We start from the raw sequence: 23,816 nt of genomic DNA on the forward strand, positions 1-23,816 counted from the left end.
GTACGCGGCACAGAAGCATTAGAAGGTTAGATGACGGCGGATCTGATGTTAATACATTGTGGAGAGGGTGGAAGGCAGCCAGGTACAGACGGGCCGCAGCCGCTTCCTCACAGATCTTTATAGGACCGATACTCAGCGCACGCTTCTGGAGAACATTCACCTTGTATACAAAACATCATCTCTCGCCCTCGCTGCTTCTCATTAATAGAATAATCCGGCAGCAGAGGTAAAGCCCATGGAGGGAGAGCGAACAGGGCACTGGCCAGGAGCAGGATCGCACGCTCCCAGGCTGGCGAGTAATGGAATACTTCCTGCCGGATCAGCCGGGTCCCTGCACCTGGGCCATGGCTGGGACAAGCCTAACCCAAGATGTCTGCACTGCTCAGGACAGACTTATAGTCCCAGTACCAGTGGTAGATGGTGTCCACGCTGGTCACGGGGCTACAAGACACTGCAATATCCCTAATGCAGCATCCTTCTATTCTACATCTCCTGCATTTGTACGGATGACAATGCCAGCACCAGGATCTCTCCACTAGTGCCAAAAGACGACACCAATAAAATCAGAATTTGAATATTTTATTTTAACCCTTCCTGCAGAAGTGTGAAAGAAGCTTCACATCCCTGACCTGTGCTGCTGGGACCTTGCTCTTCCCACTATATAACTCTCAGTCTGTGGCTTCCTGCTGCCCCCATTCCCCTCTTCACATCATGTCATTGCTCCTGTCACATGCAGCCCTGTCCTCACTGACACATCACTCATCTCCTGATATACTCTGTGCTGCTGGGGACCCTGCTCCGCCCACTATATAACTCTCAGTCTGTGGCTTCTTGCTGCCTCCATTCCCCTCCTCACATCATGTCATTGCCCCTGTCACATGCAGTCTGTCCTCACTGACACATCCCTCATCTCCTGATATACTCTGTGCTGCTGGGGACCCTGCTCCTCCCACTATATAACTCTCAGTCTGTGGCTTCCTGCTGCCCCCATTCCCCTCCTCACATCATGTCACTGCCCCTGTCACATGCAGCACTGTCCTCACTGACACATCCCTTATATCCTGATATACTCTGTGCTGCTAGGGACCCTGCTCCTCCCACTATATAACTCTCAGTCTGTGGCTTCCTGCTGCCCCCATTCTCCTCCTCCCATCATGTCACTGCCCCTGTCACATGCAGCCCTATCCTCACTGACGCATCACTCATCTCATGATATACTCTGTGCTGCTGGGGACCCTGCTCCTCCCACTACATAACTCTCAGTCTGTGGCTTCCTGCTGCCTCCATTCCCCTCCTCACATCATGTCACTGCCCCTGTCACATGCAGCCCTGTCCTCACTGACGCATCACTCATCTCCTGATATACTCTGTACTGCTGGGGCCCTGATCTCACGTTACAGTAAAATGCATAAATACCTGCACCAGTTTACAAGTTCTCACATTTACAGAGACCTTCAGCCTACATGCAATCCTATGATATTAAAAGATTACTTGTACAGACTCTCTGAGTTCAACAAGCTGCTAGACAAGAAATAAACATGTAAAAACTACCAACTATAAATCCAACATCTATACAAGTCAACAGAAGCCGAGGTCCTGTATAACTTGGAAGAGGCCATGCTGTGGGATGAACGAGCCTAGACTACATTACAACTACATGCCCCCCCATCTCCACACAATGATCAGCACATGTTCAAGAGGCCACCAGACCAGCCCTATGAGTGATGTCCTCTATGTCTCAGACGAGCCCAATAAGAGATGACCTCTGTTACTCAGGCCACCAGACCTATAAGGGATGTCCTCTATGTCTCAGACAAGTCCAATAAGAGATGTCCTCTGTGTCTCAGGCCACCAGACCGGCCCTATTAAGGATGTCCTCAGTGTCTCAGCCACCAGACCAGCCCTATAAAGGATGTCCTCTATGTCTCAGGCCATCAGGCCAGCCCTATTAGAGATGTCCTCAGTGTCTCAGGCCACCAGATCAGCCCTATTAGAGATGTCCTCAGTGTCTCAGCCACCAGACCAGCCTTATTAGAGATGTCCTCAGTGTCCCAGCCACCAGACCAGCCTTATTAGAGATGTCCTCAGTGTCTCAGGCCACCAGACCAGCCCTATTAGAGATGTTCTCAGTGTCTCAGGCCACCAGCCCAGCCCTATAAGGGATGTCCTCTATGTCTCAGGCCACCAGCCCAGCCCTATTAGAGATGTCCTCAGTGTCAGCCACCAGACCAGCCCTATTAGAGATGTCCTCAGTGTCTCATGCCACCAGACCAGCCCTATAAGGGATGTCCTCAGTTTCTCAGGCCACCAGCCCTATTAGAGATGTCCTCAGTGTCTCAGCCACCAGACCAGCCCTATTAGAGATGTCCTCAGTGTCTCAGCCACCAGACCAGCCCTATTAGAGATGTCCTCAGTGTCTCAGCCACCAGACCAGCCCTATTAGAGATGTCCTCAGTGTCTCAGCCACCAGACCAGCCCTATTAGAGATGTCCTCAGTGTCATCCACCAGACCAATCCTATTAGAGATGTCCTCAGTGTCTCATGCCACCAGACAAGCCCTATAAGGGATGTCCTCAGTTTCTCAGGCCACCAGCACTATTAGAGATGTCCTCAGTGTCTCAGCCACCAGACCAGCCCTATTAGAGATGTCCTCAGTGTCTCAGCCACCAGACAAGCCCTATTAGAGATGTCCTCAGTGTCAGCCACCAGACCAGCCCTATTAGAGATGTCCTCAGTGTCTCAGGCCACCAGACCAGCCCTATTAGAGATGTCCTCAGTGTCTCAGCCACCAGACCAGCCCTATTAGAGATGTCCTCTGTGTCTCAGGCCACCAGATCAGCCCTATAAACGATGTCCTCTATGTCTCAGGCCACCAGACCAGCACTATAAACGATGTCCTCTATGTCTCAGGCCACCAGACCAGCCCTATTAGAGATGTCCTCATGTCTCAGGCCACCTGACCAGCACTTAGAGATGTCCTCTGTGTCTCAGCCACCAGACCAGCCCTATTAGAGATGTCCTCTGTGTCTCAGGCCACCAGACCAGCCCTATTAGAGATGTCCTCTATGTCTCAGCCACCAGACCAGCCCTATTAGAGATGTCCTCAGTGTCTCAGCCACCAGACCAGCCCTATAAGAGATGTCCTCAGTGTCCCAAGCCACCAGCCCAGCCCTATTAGAGATGTCCTCAGTGTCTCAGGCCACTAGCCCAGCCCTATTAGAGATGTCCTCAGTGTCTCAGCCACCAGACCAGCCCTATTAGAGAGATGTCCTCAGTGTCTCAGCCACCAGACCAGCCCTATAAGAGCTGTCCTCAGTGTCTCAGGCCACCAGCCCAGCCCTATTAGAGATGTCCTCTGTGTCTCAGGCCACCAGCCCAGCCCTATTAGAGATGTCCTCAGTGTCACAGGCCACCAGCCCAGCCTTATAAGAGATGTCCTCTATGTCTCAGGCCACCAGCCCAGCCCTATAAGAGATGTCCTCAGTGTCAGCCACCAGACCAGCCCTATTAGAGATGTCCTCAGTGTCTCAGGCCACCAGACCAGCCCTATTAGAGATGTCCTCAGTGTCTCAGCCACCAGACCAGCCCTATTAGAGATGTCCTCTGTGTCTCAGGCCACCAGATCAGCCCTATAAATGATGTCCTCTACGTCTCAGGCCACCAGACCAGTACTATAAACGATGTCCTCTATGTCTCAGGCTACCAGACCAGCCCTATTACAGATGTCCTCATGTCTCAGGCCACCTGACCAGCACTATTAGAGATGTCCTCTGTGTCTCAGCCACCAGACCAGCCCTATTAGAGATGTCCTCTGTGTCTCAGGCCACCAGACCAGCCCTATTAGAGATGTCCTCTATGTCTCAGCCACCAGACCAGCCCTATTAGAGATGTCCTCAGTGTCTCAGCCACCAGACCAGCCCTATAAGAGATGTCCTCAGTGTCCCAAGCCACCAGCCCAGCCCTATTAGAGATGTCCTCAGTGTCTCAGGCCACCAGCCCAGCCCTATTAGAGATGTCCTCAGTGTCTCAGCCACCAGACCAGCCCTATTAGAGATGTCCTCAGTGTCTCAGCCACCAGACCAGCCCTAAAAGAGCTGTCCTCAGTGTCTCAGGCCACCAGCCCAGCCCTATTAGAGATGTCCTCTGTGTCTCAGGCCACCAGCCCAGCCCTATTAGAGATGTCCTCAGTGTCACAGGCCACCAGCCCAGCCTTATAAGAGATGTCCTCTATGTCTCAGGCCACCAGCCCAGCCCTATAAGAGATGTCCTCAGTGTCTCAGCCACCAGCTCAGCCCTATTAGAGATGTCCTCAGTGTCTCAGGCCACCAGCCCAGCCCTATAAGAGATGTCCTCTATGTCTCAGGCCACCAGCCCAATAAGAGATGTCCTCAGTGTCTCAGCCACTATACCAGCCCTATAAGAGATGTCCTCAGTCTCAGCCACCATACCAGCCCTATTCGAGATGTCCTCAGTGTCTCAGGCCACCAGACCAGCCCTATAGGAGATGTCCTCAGTGTCTCAGCCACCAGACCGGCCCTATTAGAGATGTCCTCTATGTCTCAGGCCACAAGCCCAGCCCTATTAGAGATGTCCTCAGTGTCTCAGGCCACCAGACCAGCCCTATAAGAGATGCCCTCAGTGTCTCAGACTCCAAACCAGCCCTATAAGAGATGTCCTCAGTGTCTCAGCCACCAGACCAGCCCTATAAGAGATATCCTCTATGTCTCAGGCCACCAGCCCTATAAGAGATGTCCTCAGTGTCTCAGCCACCAGCCCAGCCCTATTAGACATGTCCTCAGTGTCTCAGGCCACCAGCCCAGCCCTATTAGAGATGTCCTCAGTGTCACAGGCAACCACCCCAGCCCTATTAGAGATGTCCTCAGAGTCTCAGCCACCAGACGAGCCCTATTAGAGATGTCCTCAGTGTCTCAGGCCATCAGACCAGCCCTATAAGAGATGTCCTCAGTGTCTCAGCCACCAGACCAGCCCTATTAGACATGTCCTCTATGTCTCAGGCCACCAGCCCTATAAGAGATGTCCTCAGTGTCTCAGCCACCAGCCCAGCCCTATTAGACATGTCCTCTATGTCTCAGGCCACCAGCCCTATAAGAGATGTCCTCAGTGTCTCAGCCACCAGCCCAGCCCTATTAGACATGTCCTCAGTGTCTCAGGCCACCAGCCCAGCCCTATTAGAGATTTCCTCAGTGTCACAGGTAACCACCCCAGCCCTATTAGAGATGTCCTCAGTGTCTCAGGCCATCAGACCAGCCCTATTAGAGATGTCCTCAGTGTCTCAGCCATCAGACCGGCCCTATTAGAGTTGTCCTCTGTGTCTTACCCTGCTTTTTCTTCTTCAGCTGCTGGATCTGGTCCATCCTCTTGATCAGGATCTTGCATTTGTCCGGTTTGAAGCTGATGTTGTCTATATCCCCGAGGTTTGCCGAGAGCAGCTCAGCCAGCTCCTCCAGGTATTTGTTTTCTTGCTCCCGCCGACGCTTTTCATTGCTGGAACAAAGAAACACATGAACATGAGCTGTGACATATGTGACCCAGCAAATGCTGATTGTACAGCAATACAGTCCATGCGCAGGGGCCAGGATCTCGCCCTGTCCAGGGTGTGTGCCAGACGATGCTCCAACAGTTGGGACTGACAGGGGAAATTACCCTTGTGGGGGTCCACGACCCCCATACAGCGAGAACAGAACCATTAGCAAGTGCAGCAAGCCCACAAGGGGCATCTTAGCACTCGCCCCCCTGTCAGAGTACCGGTGGTCGGGATTCCTATGCCGGGATGGATACTGACTGTCGGAATCCCACTGTCGGAGCGTCATATAACACCCATCCAGGGTTCCGGCTGATTACAACACTTGTTCTATGATCTAGGATATATCACATTTATAAAAGTACACGAAAATCCTAAACCTCTGCACTGAACTATACTACTGAGGTCCAATGTCCTAAAACGAGGAGTTTGGAATGTTCAGCATTAAAACCAACATAAGCATCTATTGTAGGGTTGTGCTGAGCAACATGTTCTAGATTCCACCCTTATTCCACCATATTCTAGATTCCACCCTTCACGGAATTGGTCTTAATACATATGTTGTATGGTGTCGTTTTTCAAACACTGTAACCTGATTGGTTGGTATTTGTAACTCAAAACCATGCAGGTGGGGCAGCTGTAACACGTGCAGAGTTAGATTTGGGTGGGGTGTGCTCAAACTGAAATCTAAATTGCAGTGTTACAATAATACCCCTTTCACATTGCACAAAATTACGGTTCAACCTGGTAATTGGTGCGATGTGAAAGGGGTTACCGGTTACAGCTAACTGGTAGCAATATCACAGCAATACGAACCAGGTAAAAGGAATTGTTCTTACTGGGTCATTGCTGTGCAGTGTGAACGGGTTAAAAGGGTTTCCCGTTCACACTATGCAGTTCTTGGAGCAGCGGCGGCTCAAAGCGCTGGCTCCTCCCCCCATCCCAGATGACACTCCGCCACGCCTCCACATGATGTCAGCGAACCGGCAATTTTGTGATCTGAACAGACCGCACATGCAGGGTCGCACCAGGACTGGACCATTACAAAGTCCAGGTGCGACCCTGCACTTGCGGTCTGAAAGCGGTATTAAGCTGTCTACCATGTGTGGGCTACATGCAAAAGCATCATGTCTCTGCACAGGAAAAATATATAAATATTTGCTCCTCTTGAATGGCAAAATTATTTGTTCCAGACACAAAGTGACTTATTGGTGCATTATCTCCTTTTACTTTATCTATCTCCAATGCATAGTTTATAGACCTCCTTAATGACTCCGTGCGAAATGTCCTCACATTCCTATCCCTGGTGTTTGTCCTCAATGGGAGTCAATGATGTTATTTTAGTGAGGTCTTCGTTCTGAACTCTGCCCACACTGACCTGCTCACCAGCCCCGCCCCCTAGCGTCCTACGCACAGTCCAGGGCCAGCTCAGTAATGCAGGACAGGGGTGAATAAGCGCCTGGTCGTTTGCCCCAGAAATCGGTGATCATCTGATACAGACACCAGACAAGCACGCCTAATCCGATTTGTGCATCTGTTATCTGGAACAATTGCTTGTTTGGAAATCAACAATGGTATACGTGATAACAGGACGCCAATAATCCAACGCACCGACACACGCTAATCACGTCAATCATCCACTCTCCAGACTGTCACATGGGCACAGCGGGAGCTGTCATTACTGAGAATAATGACATCATCAAGGCACATGATTCAGGCATGAGCCACTGTGCAGCAGTGATGTCAGCAGGGACTTTATAGGAGGCTCAGGATTCCACTGTGCCGACACCAGAATGCGTTGTCCATGCTCGGTAATTAGTGTTCTATCTGCCGGCAATATGATCCTGACTCGGGTGTTACATGTGCTGAGAGAGTTAGATTTGGGTGGGGTGTGTCAAACGGAAATCCAAATTGCTATGTAAAAATAGAGCTGTCTAACATGTGTGGTCTACATGCAAAAGCAGCTGGTATTTACACTGCACAGAAATCTATAAATGTATTTGCTAACTTTCAATGGCAACATGGTTGTTCCAGGCACAACGTTACTTATAAACCTGTGGCTTCCTGCTGCCTCCATTCCCCTCCTTACATCCTGTCACTGCCCCTGCCACATGCAGCCCTGTCCTCGCTGACACATCACTCATCTCCTGATATACTCTGTGCTGCTGGGGACCCTGCTGGTCCCACTATATAACTCTCAGTCTGTGGCTTCCTGCTGCCTCCATTCCCCTCCTGACATCATGTCACTGCTCCTATCACATGCAGCCCTGTCCTCACTGACACATCACTCATCTCCTGATATACTCTGTGCTGCTGGGGACCCTGCTCCTCCCACTATATAACTGTCAGTCTGTGGCTTCCTGCTGCCTCCATTCCCCCCTCACATCATGTCACTGCCCCTGCCACATGCAGCCCTGTCCTCACTGACACATCACTCATCTCCTGATATACTCTGTGCTGCTGGGGACCCTGCTCCTCCCACTATATAACTCTCAGTCTGTGGCTTCCTGCTGCCCCCATTCCCCTCCTCACATCATGTCACTTCCCAAGTCACATGCAGCCCTGTCCTCACTGACAAATCCCTCATCTCCTGATATACTCTGTGCTGCTGGGGACCCTGCTCCTCACACTATATAACTCTCAGTCTGTGGCTTCCTGCTGCCTCCATTGCCCTCCTCACATCATGTCACTGCCCCTGTCACATGCAGCCCTGTCCTCACTGACACATCGCTCGTCTCCTGATATACTCTGTGCTGCTGGGGACCCTGCTCCTCCCACTATATAACTGTCAGTCTGTGGCTTCCTGCTGCCTCCATTCCCCTCCTCACATCACATCACTGCCCCTGTCACATGCAGCCCTGTCCTCACTGACACATCACTTATCTCCTGATATACCCTGTGCTGCTGGGGACCCTGCTCCTCCCACTATATAACTGTCAGTCTGTGGCTTCCTGTTGCCTCCATTCCCCCCTCACATCATGTCACTGCCCCTGTCACATGCAGCCCTGTCCTCACTGACACATCACTCATCTCCTGATATACTCTGTGCTGCTGGGGACCCTGCTCCTCCCACTCTATAACTCTCAGTCTGTGGCATCCTGCTGCCTCCATTCCCCTCATCACATCATGTCACTGCCCCTGTCACATGCAGTCCTGTCCTCACTGACACATCACTCATCTCCTGATATACTCTGTGCTGCTGGGTACCCCGCTCCTCCCACTATATAACTCTCAGCCTGTGGCTTCCTGCTGCCTCCATTCCCCTCCTCACATCATGTCACTGCCCCTGTCACATGCAGCCCTGTCCTCACTGACACATCACTCATCTCCTGATAAACTCTGCTGCTGGGTACCCCGCTCCTCCCACTATATAACTCTAAGACTGTGGCTTCCTGCTGCCCCCATTCCCCTCCTTACATCATGTCACTGCCCCTGTCACATGCAGCCCTGTCCTCACTGACACATCACTCATCTCATGATACACTCTGTGCTGCTGGGGACCCTGCTCCTTCCACTATATAACTCTCAGTCTGTGGCTTCCTGCTGCCTCCATTCCCCTCCTCACATCATGTCACTGCCACTGTCACATGCAGCCCTGTCCTCACTGACACATCACTCATCTCCTGATATACTCTGTGCTGCTGGGGACCCTGCTCCTCCCACTATATAACTGTCAGTCTGTGGCTTCCTGCTGCCCCCATTCCCCTCCTCACATCACGTTACTGCTCCTGTCACATGGAGCCTTGTCCTCACTGACCCATCACTCATCTCCTGATATACTCTGTGCTGCTGGGGACCCTGCTCCTCCCACTATATAACTGTCAGTCTGTGGCTTCCTGCTGCCTCCATTCCCCCCTCACATCATGTCACTGCCCCTGCCACATGCAGCCCTGTCCTCACTGACACATCACTCATCTCCTGATATACTCTGTGCTGCTGGGGACCCTGCTCCTCCCACTATATAACTCTCAGTCTGTGGCTTCCTGCTGCCCCCATTCCCCTCCTCACATCATGTCACTTCCCAAGTCACATGCAGCCCTGTCCTCACTGACAAATCCCTCATCTCCTGATATACTCTGTGCTGCTGGGGACCCTGCTCCTCACACTATATAACTCTCAGTCTGTGGCTTCCTGCTGCCTCCATTGCCCTCCTCACATCATGTCACTGCCCCTGTCACATGCAGCCCTGTCCTCACTGACACATCGCTCGTCTCCTGATATACTCTGTGCTGCTGGGGACCCTGCTCCTCCCACTATATAACTGTCAGTCTGTGGCTTCCTGCTGCCTCCATTCCCCTCCTCACATCACATCACTGCCCCTGTCACATGCAGCCCTGTCCTCACTGACACATCACTTATCTCCTGATATACCCTGTGCTGCTGGGGACCCTGCTCCTCCCACTATATAACTGTCAGTCTGTGGCTTCCTGCTGCCTCCATTCCCCCCTCACATCATGTCACTGCCCCTGTCACATGCAGCCTTGTCCTTACTGACACATCCCTCATCTCCTGATATACTCTGTGCTGCTGGGGACCCTGCTCCTCCCACTATATAACTGTCAGTCTGTGGCATCCTGCTGCCTCCATTCCCCTCATCACATCATGTCACTGCCCCGGTCACATGCAGCCCTGTCCTCACTGACACATCCCTCATCTCCTGATATACTCTGTGCTGCTGGGGACCCCGCTCCTCCCACTATATAACTCTCAGTCTGTGGCTTCCTGCTGCCTCCATTCCTCTCCTCACATCATGTCACTGCCCCTGTCACATGCAGTCCTGTCCTCACTGACACATCACTCATCTCCTGATATACTCTGTGCTGCTGGGTACCCCGCTCCTCCCACTATATAACTCTCAGCCTGTGGCTTCCTGCTGCCTCCATTCCCCTCCTCACATCATGTCACTGCCCCTGTCACATGCAGCCCTGTCCTCACTGACACATCACTCATCTCCTGATACACTCTGTGCTGCTGGGGACCCTGCTCCTTCCACTATATAACTCTCAGTCTGTGGCTTCCTGCTGCCTCCATTCCCCTCCTCACATCATGTCACTGCCCCTGTCACATGCAGCCCTGTCCTCACTGACGCATCCCTCATCTCCTGATATACTCTGTGCTGCTGGGGACCCTGCTCCTCCCACTATATAACTCTCAGTCTGTGGCTTCCTGCTGCCCCCATTCCCCTCCTCACATCATGTCACTGCCCCTGTCACATGCAGCCCTGTCCTCACTGACGCATCCCTCATCTCCTGATATACTCTGTGCTGCTGGGGACCTTGCTCCTCCCACCTTATTTCTCTCCCAGTCTGTGGCTTCCTGCTGCCTCACATCACTCATCTCCTGATATACTCTGTGCTGCTGGGGACCCTGCTCCTCCCACTATATAACTCTCAGTCTGTGGCTTCCTGCTGCCCCCATTCCCCTCCTCACATCATGTCACTGCGCCTGTCACATGCAGCCCTGTCCTCACTCACACATCACTCATCTCCTGATATACTCTGTGCTGCTGGGGACCCTGCTCCTCCCACTATATAACTCTCAGTCTGTGGCTTCCTGCTGACCTTGTTATTGTGGTGTGGAAGCAGCAATATTAGAGTAACATAAGCCTACAATAGAAGCTTTGGCTTCTATCCGACATGAGGGATCTCCGGAACATTCTGAAACAAACCTTAAACAGAGCTCTTGACAGTATAAGACAACAGCTTCATGTTAGTATACAGGAAAAGGAAACCAGCCATAAGAAAGCACAATAACAGTATATAAGATCCGCGACAAATGCACACAGACAGTGACGCAATCATTCTGGACTATAATGAGTCTGGGACAGTGGTGGAGAACTTTGTAGACAGGCCGCTGGCTGCAGGAGAGAGCCGGCCGTGTGCCCTCTCCTCAGAGACATGACAGAGAATTGGTGCATGTAATTGTATCACCGACAGGTAAACGGCGGGGTGTTACTGCCGGACGGCTGGATCTCCAGCTAACTGTAGGGACAGGTCCCCCGCAGTATACACCAGGGAGAGACCACAAGCTGCATCCTAAACCATCGCCTCCCTGCACCTTCCAAACACAAAACATGGCGTGTCTGGTGAGACGTCTGATACCCGCAGCAACAATCGCACTGCTCTACCTCTACACTGAACCAAGGGAAATGTGAACTGTGATCACAACAAATACTCCAGTCCTGGGCCCCCTTTCTGTCTGCACCCAGGACTCGATTCCCAGCAGCCCCCCCCATGTAACTCTGTATCAGAAGATTATCTCTTCGTGTCTGATAGCTTTGGAGGCTCTTTAATAAATACAGATATCTCCAGCAGACCAATTCATTATCGCCTTCGGAATGAGACAGACGCAGATGATTATGGTAAACAGCCAATAACGAGGCAGCCGAAGCATGGCAGCGACGCAGCCAGCGAGCAGGCCGGTTGTCATGGCAGCGCGGAAGCCAATGGAGAATACAGATCAATTCTCCTTATAAAGCAGGGATACCCACAGGCAAAGCTCTGCGCGGCAATGAGGTGCTCGTCAGGCTGCGCAGTAACTGGCCCGGAGATAATGGTATTAATGTGGTTATTAGATGGTGTCTGACAGGCAGCGCGATAATCAGATTATACAGGGTGTAAGGTTTATCAGGTGATACGAGGAGATGCCTCACAGACAATAGGAGTGTAGAAATGTATTTTATTATATAGTAAATGAGAATTCTTTAGTAATGTAAAAGAACTAGTCATCAGGCTTATTGTACAATATTCGGCTTTGTACAGTGTGTAGTTAGCAAATACAGTACTGTACACTCTGCCTTGTACTGTTGTGTAGTGCTCCGAGGAAGAGCACCCCCAGGAGGAGGACCTGCACTGTGCCCAGCTGCGGTGGATGGAGATCCCCCAGGAGGAGGAGCTGCTACCATGGGGGGAGTGGTACTATGCCCGGCTGCGGTGGATGGAGATCCCCCAGGAGGAGGACCTGCTACGGTGGGAGGAGTGGCGCTGTGCCTGGCTGCGGTGGATGGAGAGCCCCCAGGAGGAGGACCTGCTACCGTGGGGGGGAGTGGCCCTGGGTCCACCTGCAGTGGATGAAGAAGCCCCTAGAAGGATGAGCTGCTACTGCGGGAGGAGTGGCACTCGGCCCACCTGCAGTGGATGGAGAGCCCCCAGGAGGAGGAACTGCTACTGCGGGAGGAGTGGCAGTCGGCCCACCTACGGTGGATGGAGAGCCCCCAGAAGGAGGAGCTGCTACCATGGGAGGAGTTGCAGTCGGCCCACCTGCAGTGGATGGAGAGCCCCCAGGAGGAGGAGCTGCTACTGCGGGGGGAGGAGTGGCACTCGGCCCACATATGTTGGATGGAGAGCCCCCAAAAGGAGGAGCTGCTAATGTGGGAGGAGTGGCAGTCGGCCTACCTGCGGTGGATAGAGAGCCCCCAGGAGGAGGAGCTGCTGCCGTGGGAGGAGTGGCACTGGGCCCACCTGCAGTGGATGGAGAGCCATAGGTCGCTGTTACGGTCAGTGCGCTGGCCCTTGCACATGAGTGAGTAAGGTGCCTGTGGAGGAACTATACCCTCCTATAATAATACATCAGAAGACCTTGCGACAGCTCCTCTACTTAACTGAGGGAGTGTTCTAAAGAGCAAAAATATTCAAAATGTTGTATAATGTGTTGGCTGAAAGAGACCATGAGAATCCGGAGTGGGGGGGGGCGCAACCCGCTGCGTAACCCCTGTGGCACCCGCAGATTGTAGGCCCCACGACAAATAAAGATCCTGGCCTTGTGCTCTGTTACAGCCATCAATTTCCTATACACTGTCCACCTCCAGTTCCCATGAACAAGGGTCATAACACCCGAAAGGCCGTGCCCTATCTGACAGAGTGATTCAGAGGCATACTCCATCTTTTCCCCGGCCTGTGGAAAGCAGATTGTGATCAGATAGACATTACAGCACAATATCACCATATGTCCTGTACCCTGGGAGCACAGCAGCTGCCCGGCACCCAGAGCCGGGCCTCCTTTCTCACACACTCGGAGCTAATCAGGCGTGGCGCGGACGTTTAATGTATACGACACAGTAAATGCGTCCTTTATCCACACATCACCCATTAACACTGTGCTGGATCCTGAACACAATATCGTGATTTATACCGAGGTTCTCATCCTGCTCTGCTTTTGTTAGCGAATTCAAATCACATTAGCGGCACAACTTGTGATACAGGAGGAGGTAGTGAGGCAGATAAAGCCGCCATCGGCGGAATAACTCACTTCTGCATGGCGTCACATGGCGAAGCTTTCCTCTTGCGCTCCTGGCTAGCAGGGTCGTTTGAATTGTCCCCAATTCCACTCATTTTGACCTATTTCACACCTGTTGACAGAAAAAAATTCAGATTAATAAAAAAATTCAGATAAATAAAAAAATTCAGATAAATAAAAAAATTCAGACAAATAATTTACAACAACTGTTCATACAAACACCCTCTAAAATTGTGCTGAGAGTCGATAAACATTGGTTACTGAAAGCGTAATGCGATCGTCATAGCAACCATATAGGCCACACAGGAAGTGTACACTGTTGGCGGCCATTTTGTGCAGCTTAAAGAATATTGAAACTATCAACTGACTAGAATTTATTAATAAGCCCGAGGCGGGAGGCACAAAGCGCATGTATGCCTCAGTGGTGTCTCTGAGTGGACTATGATGCTGTATTCAAATGGCTCCACTCACAAAATGACCGCCTCATACCCTCCAACATGACCCATTCCATTAGGTACAATGGGGCAGATGTATTAAGCCTGGCGAAGAGATAAACTGGAGTTAAAGTGGAGATAAAATCAGTAGCGCACGCAGGGGGGGTTTCTGAGTACCCATAAACCCCCCCAGGAGTCTAAGGGACCTAGGCTTAAAGCTGAGGGTCCCCTCTTTCCATGGGTACAAGAATTTTAAAAATCGGCCCTTGGGAACCGGAGATATCTGACTTCAAAGCAGTGGTCCCCATCCAAGCCTGTTAATTGCTCTTCCCAGTCAGATATTTCAGGTTCTGTCTGGCATAGAGTTTTTCTGAGGGTACATTCCAAAAGCTGGGACTCTCCCCCTTTGACAGACACTAGTAGCTTGTCTCTACTGTTCCCAAAACCAGAGATATCAGCCTTCCAGCAGCTGGTTACTGCTCCAGCTCCACACACCTGGTATGTAGTTTTATATTCTCGTTGGCAGATTGCTCTGCCTCCTGAACCTTGATCCCCTAGTCCCCAATACCATTTGGTAGGTGGGATCCTCTAGTTTTTAATTCAATTAAAATCTAAGAAATCTATTTCTGGGAACTGGTGATATCTGCAGTCAAGCAAGCTGTCCTCCCACCAGAAATTATGAATAATAAGCCCACTCCACTATACACCCCTCCTCTGCATATTAAACATCCTCTACCACCCTGGAAGTTATGTATCAGGGCCCCTTCATTCAGCCTAATGCCTCCTTCTCCCACCCCTTCTCCCACCATCTGTTCAGAAAAGGGGTAATTAGTGGAAATTACTGATCCAGGCCATACCTGCATACCCCCTACCACCCAGGGGACATCAAAGCTTCCCCCACCCCTACCGCTGTAGGATCGGTAGGTGCCCCAATACATTGCTATGCCCAGGGGTCTACACTGCTGTTGACGCCCCTGTATGTATATATATATATATATATATATATATATATATTTTTTTTTTTTTTTTCATTATTATTATTATTTATATATATTTGGTCTAACTATAATACTTTAACTGACCCGGCATATACTGGGTCACCTAAGTGTCCATCTCCGTGCTTTGCTCCGCCCCTTTGGAAACCCCCTTCTGAAAATCCTGCGTTTGCCACTGAAAATGGAAGGAGATAAAGCACCAGCCAATCAACTCCCAACTGTCATATTTCAAACACAGCTGATTGGCTGGTGCATTTTCTCCTTCGACTTTATTTCCAGTTTATCTCTTCTCCAGGCTTAATACATCTGGACCATCGTTCCTGGACTTCCCTGCCAGTAGCAGTTACAGAGGTTGGACTCCAGCACAGTCCAATATTCAAAGAGGGGGGTCACATCAACTGCCAGTGAGTCCAGGGCAGTGATGTTTGGGGTGACAGTAGGTGTGGCTCCCCTTTTTGAATATTGGACCGTGCTGCAGCCCCACCTCTGCAACTGCCACTGGCAGGGAAGTCCAGGAACAGAGCATTTTGTACCTAATGGAATGGGTTGGAGGGTATGTCGCATTCGAGACGTCTATTAAACACACGCAGTGATCAGTGCTCCATTTCTATGCGATCTAGTCAGGTGAAAATTGTCCTGCGTGGTTTAAAAAAAATAAAATTGGAGGCTTGGGGTTGTTGCCCATTTCAACCTATCAGATTGTAGCTCCAATTCTCTAGGAAATGCATCTGATTGGTTGCTTTCCTAAGTAGAAGTTACAGTGCCTGTATTTACAGTCCAGCCAATCCCTGATGGTATCTCGCTACAAGCGCCATCCGATAACAGATTCCATATATATTTGGGTTACATAAGACTGCGCTGAATCTGACCTGGCAGGTTGTACCCTTCATCTGCATTCAGTTCAAAGAAACCAAATACTACAGAAGCCCTGGCACGCAACATCCCTAATAATCAGCATCTGCTGCCTTCAGTTCACCTCAGCGTCTGCTACAGGAACAGAAACGCTCATTGTCTAATCCGAAGGGAGTTTATAATTGCAGCCTGCACCCAAAAGCAGCGATAATCACCATATTACCAGTACAGTTAGGAGGTAGGTGAATGAACTTACTAGGAACTAGTGATGCAAATAACATGACGTGACAAAACTGAGGTATGAGGTGCAAATGACTTGTTGATATCACTGAGGCATGAGGTGCAAATGGGCTAATGACACCACTGAGGCATGTGGTGCCAATAAGCAAGTTATGTCACTGAAATATTAAGTAATTTAGTAAATATGTTTTATTTATATAGCGCACTTTCTCCAACAGGACTCAAGGCGCTAGAAGTAGATAGTGACATGACTGACGTCCATGGTGCAAATGAGACAAATGACATCACTAAGGGCGGGATTCACTAATAATCCCCGGTGCACGTCGCTGGCATTCGCATAGTTAATAATCGCATATGCAGTAACATATGCGATTATTAACGCAAAAGCGATGCCCAGCGATGTGCACAGGGCCCGCCCCCCCCCCCCCCCTCCCTGCCGGAACCCTTACACAGCTGTAAGGGCTCCGGTTCCTCCTCCCTGCACTCAGAAGCGGTGCAGGCAGGAGGAAATCACTGGTCCGGGCAGCACAGCAGGAGGCTGCCCGGACACAGGTGAGGGGGGTGCGGCACTGATCGGCGGGGGGCGCGCGGGGCGGCGGGGGACGCGAAGGGAAGCCCATAGGCTTTCATGGGGTTACGCCAAATAGGAACTGGCGTAACCCACCGCAGCGAAGCCCCAGCAATGGGGCTTTGCTGCATATGATAATGCGGTAAAAACCCCAGCTTGCTGAATCTCGCCCTAAGTCATTAGGTACAAAACAGCTAGTGACATCACTGCAGTATGAGGTAAAAATTACCCAGGGCTAGATTCTCTAAGCTTCAAAAGTGATAAAATGGAGAGTGATAAACAGCCAGCCAATCAGCTCCTACCTGCCATGTTACAGGCTGTGTTTGAAAAATGTCAGACAGGAGCTGATTGGCTGGCTGTTTATCACTCTCCATTTTATCACTTTTGAAGCTTAAAGAATCTGGCCCCCAATGAGATAGTGACATCACAGATGAAACAATGAAACGACATATGCTGCGCTATATAAGAAACTGTAAATAAATAAAAAATGACATCACTCAGTCATGTGGTACAAAGGACCTAGTGACATCACTAAAACTGGTAAAACTTCACCAGTGACATCATTAGTTCCTAGTGAATGTGCAGCTACTGTCAATTCAACATCACCATTGTAGTATTCTAGGAGAATACACAGTTTTGTGCCAAAGCTCTTGTCAAATCATTCTGTAAATTAGCTTTGTTCCTATCTGTTCCCCGTGCTGTGAAATCCCACTTTCTGTCTATCCCGTGCTGTTATAGATATTAGTTAAATGGAGACACTAATTTCAGCGGTACCTCGCTTGAGAGGGTTACAAGGTACTCCGGGCATCAGGAGTGACACCGCTCCCCCCTCACTACCTCCTTACTGCTGGCTGGGAGTAGAGGAAGGAGGCCTGCTCCGTCAGGGGAGAACTTAGGAGCCAGTTCCCGCGCACAGTCCCAGCTAATGGACTGGAATCAATAAGAATAAATGGTGTGTTTTATTACATGCCTGTGATAAGCGCCTTAAATTACCCACTTTACATTACCTCCTGACCTAATTCAGCCATCGCTCTCAGTTACATAGACACGCAGGACACAGATCTATACGCAATATATTACCCGGTCATTTACACAGGACAATGACAACTGACAAAACGCTCTGTGTCATTTCTCCGCCATAAAAGAAATGGACGCGTGGGGCTGTGCATCATTAAATATTTAAATAAGGGAATATGTGAGACAAGACTAATGACTGGCTATGGACCATTATCATTAAGAGCCATGAAACAAAGCGTTTTTATTTATTTCATATGACCTAACGATCCAGCGGGGAGATTACCGGCGGCCTCTGGCCTTCAGATGAAGGGAAGTGGGGACTGCCAGTAACGAGGGGAAACATATTACTGGATATCGGGTATTTGTACATAGTGGGCCTGATTCAGCACATGTACACTGCTTAGCGAGCCCATAAAACACTGTCCTGCTGCCATTTGCCACTAAGCACGAGGACCAGCCAGCACTCTTACCCCTCTCCCAAAGGCCTGACTAGATGCTTTCTCGGCACAGGAATGATCTAGTCGTGCACGGTTCTTACCGAACCATGCCAGTGAGCTTACCCCATCCAAGTACATGACACAATGATGGATATATATCAATAAAACCCTTATATTTCATGGTACGCAGACTCCTATTCATACGGTTACGTAACAACCTGGGGTTTAAATACAGAAACACTTCAGGACAGGACAAGACAAAGAGCCATTGTCAAGTGGTTCTCCAGTCAAGACAAAGCTCAGCGCCCCCAGCGCCAAGCGTCGCTGTGTATGTCCATCGGATATTGCGTGTTATATGGCCATGAGAGTGAGCAGACGATGCAAGAACATGCTATTATACAGTAGTTATGTGCGCAAGGTCTACTGACTCTTGTTATGTCATAGAGACAAGATGGCTGCCATCAGGCTGCACCACACACTTTAATGCAAACTGCAAAAGCTCTTTAAAAACAACCACGGAGACCCCGACTACCTCGCTGCTCACTTTTCCATTACATTAGTGTTATAGTATAGAACAGCGCCTTTGGTAACCAGACACGTTACTGGGCGCCATAAACCGCCCCCTCTGCTTCAATAGATTTGTGTATCTTGCGTGGAACATCCAGACGTCTGCCTTGAATTGCTGGTACATGCCATTTGCAGCGAAGTTCCTGTCAGATACATGATAGCCGGCTGTGTGATGGTCCTGTCACAAGGGGGAGATTAATGTGACAGAATGAAGCTCCCTCGTTTCCCTGTCCCCAATAGTAAATCAGAAGTGAGCCGCAGCGTGGCGGTTACCAGAAGAGATACTACAGAGCCGGTTAGTAATGATTTCTCTGGACAAAGACGTCAAAATCCGGAGTGCTGGGCTGCCCACGTGCTGTTACAGGAGCAATCGGTCTACAAGTGCGCCATGCGTGCGCGATAAGCGGCCATTGCAGATAGGATTAGAGGTTCGTACACTGAGATGTGGATGAAATAGAAGGGCAGATTTATTAAGCTCGGTGAGGTGATAATGCGGCTGGTCTTTATCACCGGCCAATCAGCCAGAGGACACCTCACCAAATATCACATACTGGGGGCAATTCAGGTTGGTTTGCAGTGGTACCATTCACTCGCCCTATTCTTACAGCCATGACAGGATTTTGTTGACCTACAGCACCAAGTAGACTCAGGGCCTGTTCTCAGCAGGTAGCCGCAGGTGCTCAATCCTGCCTAATCCGCCGCCACAAGCCCCCGGCGGACGGTAGAAGTCTCTTCTTTGGCGAGATGCTTCTCATCCTCCGAGGTTACCTCATGTTCTAAGGTAAGATCCCTGCAGGTGAGGTGCAGCCCATCCGCGAGTCCTCTCCACAGCTCTGCAGGGTGTTTGCACAGATTTGCTGGGGATTACTCCGCACGCAGCGCGCTCTGTGTGTTTAGGATGCGATTAGTGTGTGCGGGATCTCTGTAAGCCAGCGATAAATGTAAGAAGTCAGGATGCGGCGGATTCCTGACAGACAGGTGCAGCAAGTGAGGACATGCATGGTAATGAGCGGGAGGGAGGCCGGATCCACACTCACCGCAGCCTCACAGGCCGCAGCCAAACAAGGGAAAACTTTCACAGAGATCCAGAAAAGTGTGTGCGTGCGACGACATCCATGCCGACAGATGTCGATGCTATGACCCTTACCCCAAGGTAGTACGGGCCTAAGGCCAAGAAGCACACACGGGTACATTTCCTATAGCTTCTAAAATTTGTAAAGAGGTTGTGTTGCCCATAGCAACCAATGAGATTATGTCTGTCATTTTCTAGGATGCAACAGAGAAATGATAGCTAGAATTGGTTGCTATGGACAACATCCCTACTTTCCACTGCAGAGCTGAGTCCCCAGGAAGGACTGCAATCTGGGACTGAAGTTGTTTTTTTCTTTGTTTTTTAAAAAGAGGGCTCGTTGCTCCCTGAATGGGTCACAGGGCTGCCCCAGGAAATGCAGGGTGAGCGCGTGATCGATCGCTACCACAGCTGACAGCGTTTGTTTCCATTTATACTCCAGCAAGTATGCGCCTCGTGTAGCCTGCAGCGGTAACGTATGTACGTACGTGCTGGGTCCTTCGGCCCTTATACGTCAAACTGGGTCCTGTATTAGCGATCCCATTGGGCTGTCTGCTGTTCCGCTCAGAGAAACCTAGAAACCACCGAATATGTAATCACCCTTAGTAACCAGTAAGACCTATGGCAGTTCTGTTCTGCATCAAAGGAGAGCCCAGGCACCTCAGAAAATAGGCCCATCGTATTAACAGACACCGGCCTATTAAAAACCGGCGAATGTGCGTTGGCAAAACAGGCAATCGTGTAAAAGGCAGCTGAGCGGTACTGGCCGGTAGCGGGAAGGGTTAATTCACGGCTTCACCGGGCCAGTCTTATCGGACACGGACCTTGTGTAGCCTTCTGGCCGCTGAAAGATCAGATGAAATAAAACAATTTTGGGATATATATGTACATATTTTTTTAAATCGATGACTTCCATGTGTGGCGCCATGGTGAGAGGGCGATGACAGAATATGCATTGTAGCGACACATACGGGAACGCCGCAATGGTTTGTAATTATGTGCAGGGCCCTCCTTCCTGCCTTCTCTACATCATTATGATTAGTGCACACTGTAATTATGTGTATATGGCAATGTACATACTGTCTATAGAAGCCTGTACTTACGCCTCCTGTAGTCAGTTCTATCCCCGCGACCGCCGCTACTGGACGCCTGTGGGTCTTATAACTAAGAGATAATGAAAAAAGACTTCCCCCTAATATTTGGCGTATTGGGAGGAGCTGAAAGGGGATCTGTTATTTGGAATGCAGGGTGTTAGGGGATGTAGTCAGCATCCTGGCGGTCAGTATATCGATACTGGCATCAGAAAAGTTGCGCCAGAGACCTTGAAAAGATAGAGTAGTATGTGGGGGGGGGGGGGGTACTGGCATGCACCTGGTGTTGGAGGGAGGTTACATTTATGCACTTCAAGGGGGGGGGTTTCAGAGTTAGGCTGCGGACAAAGGGTGAGGTTTAGGCAGCAAAATATGGGGGATAGGTTTAGGTGGCGGGGTATGGGGAGTTAGGGTTAGGCTGTGGGAGGGATGGTTAGCGTAAGGCCCTAGTGGGAAGGGTTAGAGCCGGGCTGTGGGAGGGTTAGGGTCAGGCTGTGGGAGGGATGGTTAGGGTCAGGCTGTGGGAGGGATGGTTAGGGCCAGGCTGCAGAAGAGGAGGTTAGGGTCAGGCTGTGGGAGGGGAGGATAGCATAAGGCACTAGTGGGAAGGGTTAGGGTCAGGCTGTGGGAGGGATGGGTAGGGTTAGGCTGCAGAAGAGGAGGTTAGGGTCAGGCTGTGGGAGGGATGATTAGGGTCAGGCTGTGGGAGGGATGGTTAGGGCCAGGCTACAGGAGAGGAGGTTTGGGTCAGGCTGTGGGAGGGGTGGTCAGGGTAAGGCACTAGCGGGAAGGGTTAGGGTCAGGCTGTGGGAGGGAGGGTTATGGTCAGACTGCAGGAGAGGAGGTTCGGGTCAGGCTGTGGGAGGGAAGGTTCGGGTCAGGCTGTGGGAGGGAAGGTTCGGGTCAGGCTGTAGGAGGGAAGGTTCGGGTCAGGCTGTGTGAGGGGAGGATAGCGTAAGGCACTAGTGGGAAGGGTTAGGGTCAGGCTGTGGGAGGGATGGGTAGGGTTAGGCTGCAGAAGAGGAGGTTAGGGTCAGGCTGTGGGAGGGATGATTAGGGTCAGGCTGTGGGAGGGATGGTTAGGGCCAGGCTACAGGAGAGGAGGTTAGGGTCAGGCTGTGGGAGGGGTGGTCAGGGTAAGGCACTAGCGGGAAGGGTTAGCGTCAGGCTGTGGGAGGGAGGGTTATGGTCAGACTGCAGGAGAGGAGGTTCGGGTCAGGCTGTGGGAGGGAAGGTTCGGGTCAGGCTGTGGGAGGGAAGGTTCGGGTCAGGCTGTGGGAGGGGAGGATAGCGTAAGGCACTAGTGGGAAGGGTTAGGGTCAGGCTGTGGGAGGGATGGGTAGGGTTAGGCTGCAGAAGAGGAGGTTAGGGTCAGGCTGTGGGAGGGATGATTAGGGTCAGGCTGTGGGAGGGATGGTTAGGGCCAGGCTACAGGAGAGGAGGTTTGGGTCAGGCTGTGGGAGGGGTGGTCAGGGTAAGGCACTAGCGGGAAGGGTTAGCGTCAGGCTGTGGGAGGGAGGGTTATGGTCAGACTGCAGGAGAGGAGGTTCGGGTCAGGCTGTGGGAGGGAAGGTTCGGGTCAGGCTGTAGGAGGGGAGGTCAGGGTAAGGCACTAGTGGGAAGGGTTAGGGTCAGGCTGTGGGAGGGGAGGTCAGGGTAAGGCACTAGCGGGATGGGTTAGGGTCAGGCTGTGGGACCGAAATGATTATGGTCGATTCTCCTACCAGCCAGAGGACACCTCCCCAAACATCACATTATTTCCCCATTCCCAGGCACCTGGGCGAAGACTGTGAATTACTGGGAAGTCAGTCAGTGGTTTGGGAGAGCAGGAGCTGGGCAGGGAGGGGTTAATCCAATCCCATCCGTATCAATGAATGGAAGTGGGAATAGATTGCCTCGCTTAGTCACCTAATGAAGTGGAAAGCAGAGCGGCCTCTCCGCGGCGCTGACAAATACCGGAGCGCGCTGCCCGGTCGCCTAGGACACAGTTGGGGCTCCTTCTCTTTGTGATGTGAGGGATTCTCTTACTACAAAGGATGGAAATCTGCATTGCAGCTCCGTACCCCATCTCTCCTCCTCAGACACAAACACCGGCCTCAGATGACCCCGCTACAGGAACGGGAGGCAGAAGACGTGCAACCCTGCAGCAGCAAACCGGGATACAGGTGTACCAACCTCTGCGGATAGGCGGGGGATGTACTAAGCCTCGACCAGGGATAAAGTACCCGCCAATCAGCCCCTAACAGTCATGTTATGGGCAGTGTTTAACAAATGTCACTTAGGGGTCGGACGGTTACTAGTTTATCTCTCTCCCAAAAAAACTCATATCGACCATAAGCTTGTGTCAACCTTTTGTCAATGTCGACCTTGGGTATGTCAACATTGTCTAGCCAGTGACCGCATTCCCTTTACGGCAGGATGCGATGAGTTTGGTTGGGCAAGGAGCCGTTTGGCGGGTACTTTATCTCTGCGTACAGTAAATAGGCACCTATGTTTCTCATTGAAACAAACCATCAATTGAGCAGAATGATTTGGGCATCTCTGCCAGCTCGCAGCCCACCTGCGGAGTAGACACAACTGTGCGCCCGCCCATACCGCATGGCACACTCCAAATCTCACTGTCTAACTCTACACAAACCCAAAATGCTACAAGTCCATATACTAGCACAGCGCCCCAGAACTACGTGCCCACTCTGTACCTGGCACGGCATTTCTCCACAACAGCAAATGCTACCTGTCTCTGCCAACCTCAACTCCGGCGGAACGCTC

The 23,816-nt window shown here is 51.1% G+C and overlaps 1 protein-coding gene across 4 annotated transcripts in view; it reads right to left on the bottom strand.

Moving 5' to 3' along the window:
• NCOA1 (nuclear receptor coactivator 1) overlaps window positions 1-23,816 on the bottom strand; it is a 261,684-nt gene that overhangs the window by 95,677 nt on the left and 142,191 nt on the right. For all 4 annotated transcript variants that reach the window (XM_083178823.1, XM_083178822.1, XM_083178824.1 and 1 more), the window contains 2 exons: window positions 13,790-13,889; window positions 5,339-5,505 (listed from right to left, as the gene is read on the bottom strand). In XM_083178823.1, the coding sequence (XP_083034949.1) occupies window positions 5,339-5,505; window positions 13,790-13,872 (250 nt within the window). In that variant the 5' untranslated portion in view covers window positions 13,873-13,889. The remainder of the gene's footprint in view (window positions 1-5,338; window positions 5,506-13,789; window positions 13,890-23,816) is intronic.

Source organism: Crinia signifera, chromosome 3 (assembly GCF_055691185.1).
Source record: "Crinia signifera chromosome 3, ASM5569118v1, whole genome shotgun sequence".
In the NCBI taxonomy this organism is placed as follows: domain Eukaryota; kingdom Metazoa; phylum Chordata; class Amphibia; order Anura; family Myobatrachidae; genus Crinia; species Crinia signifera.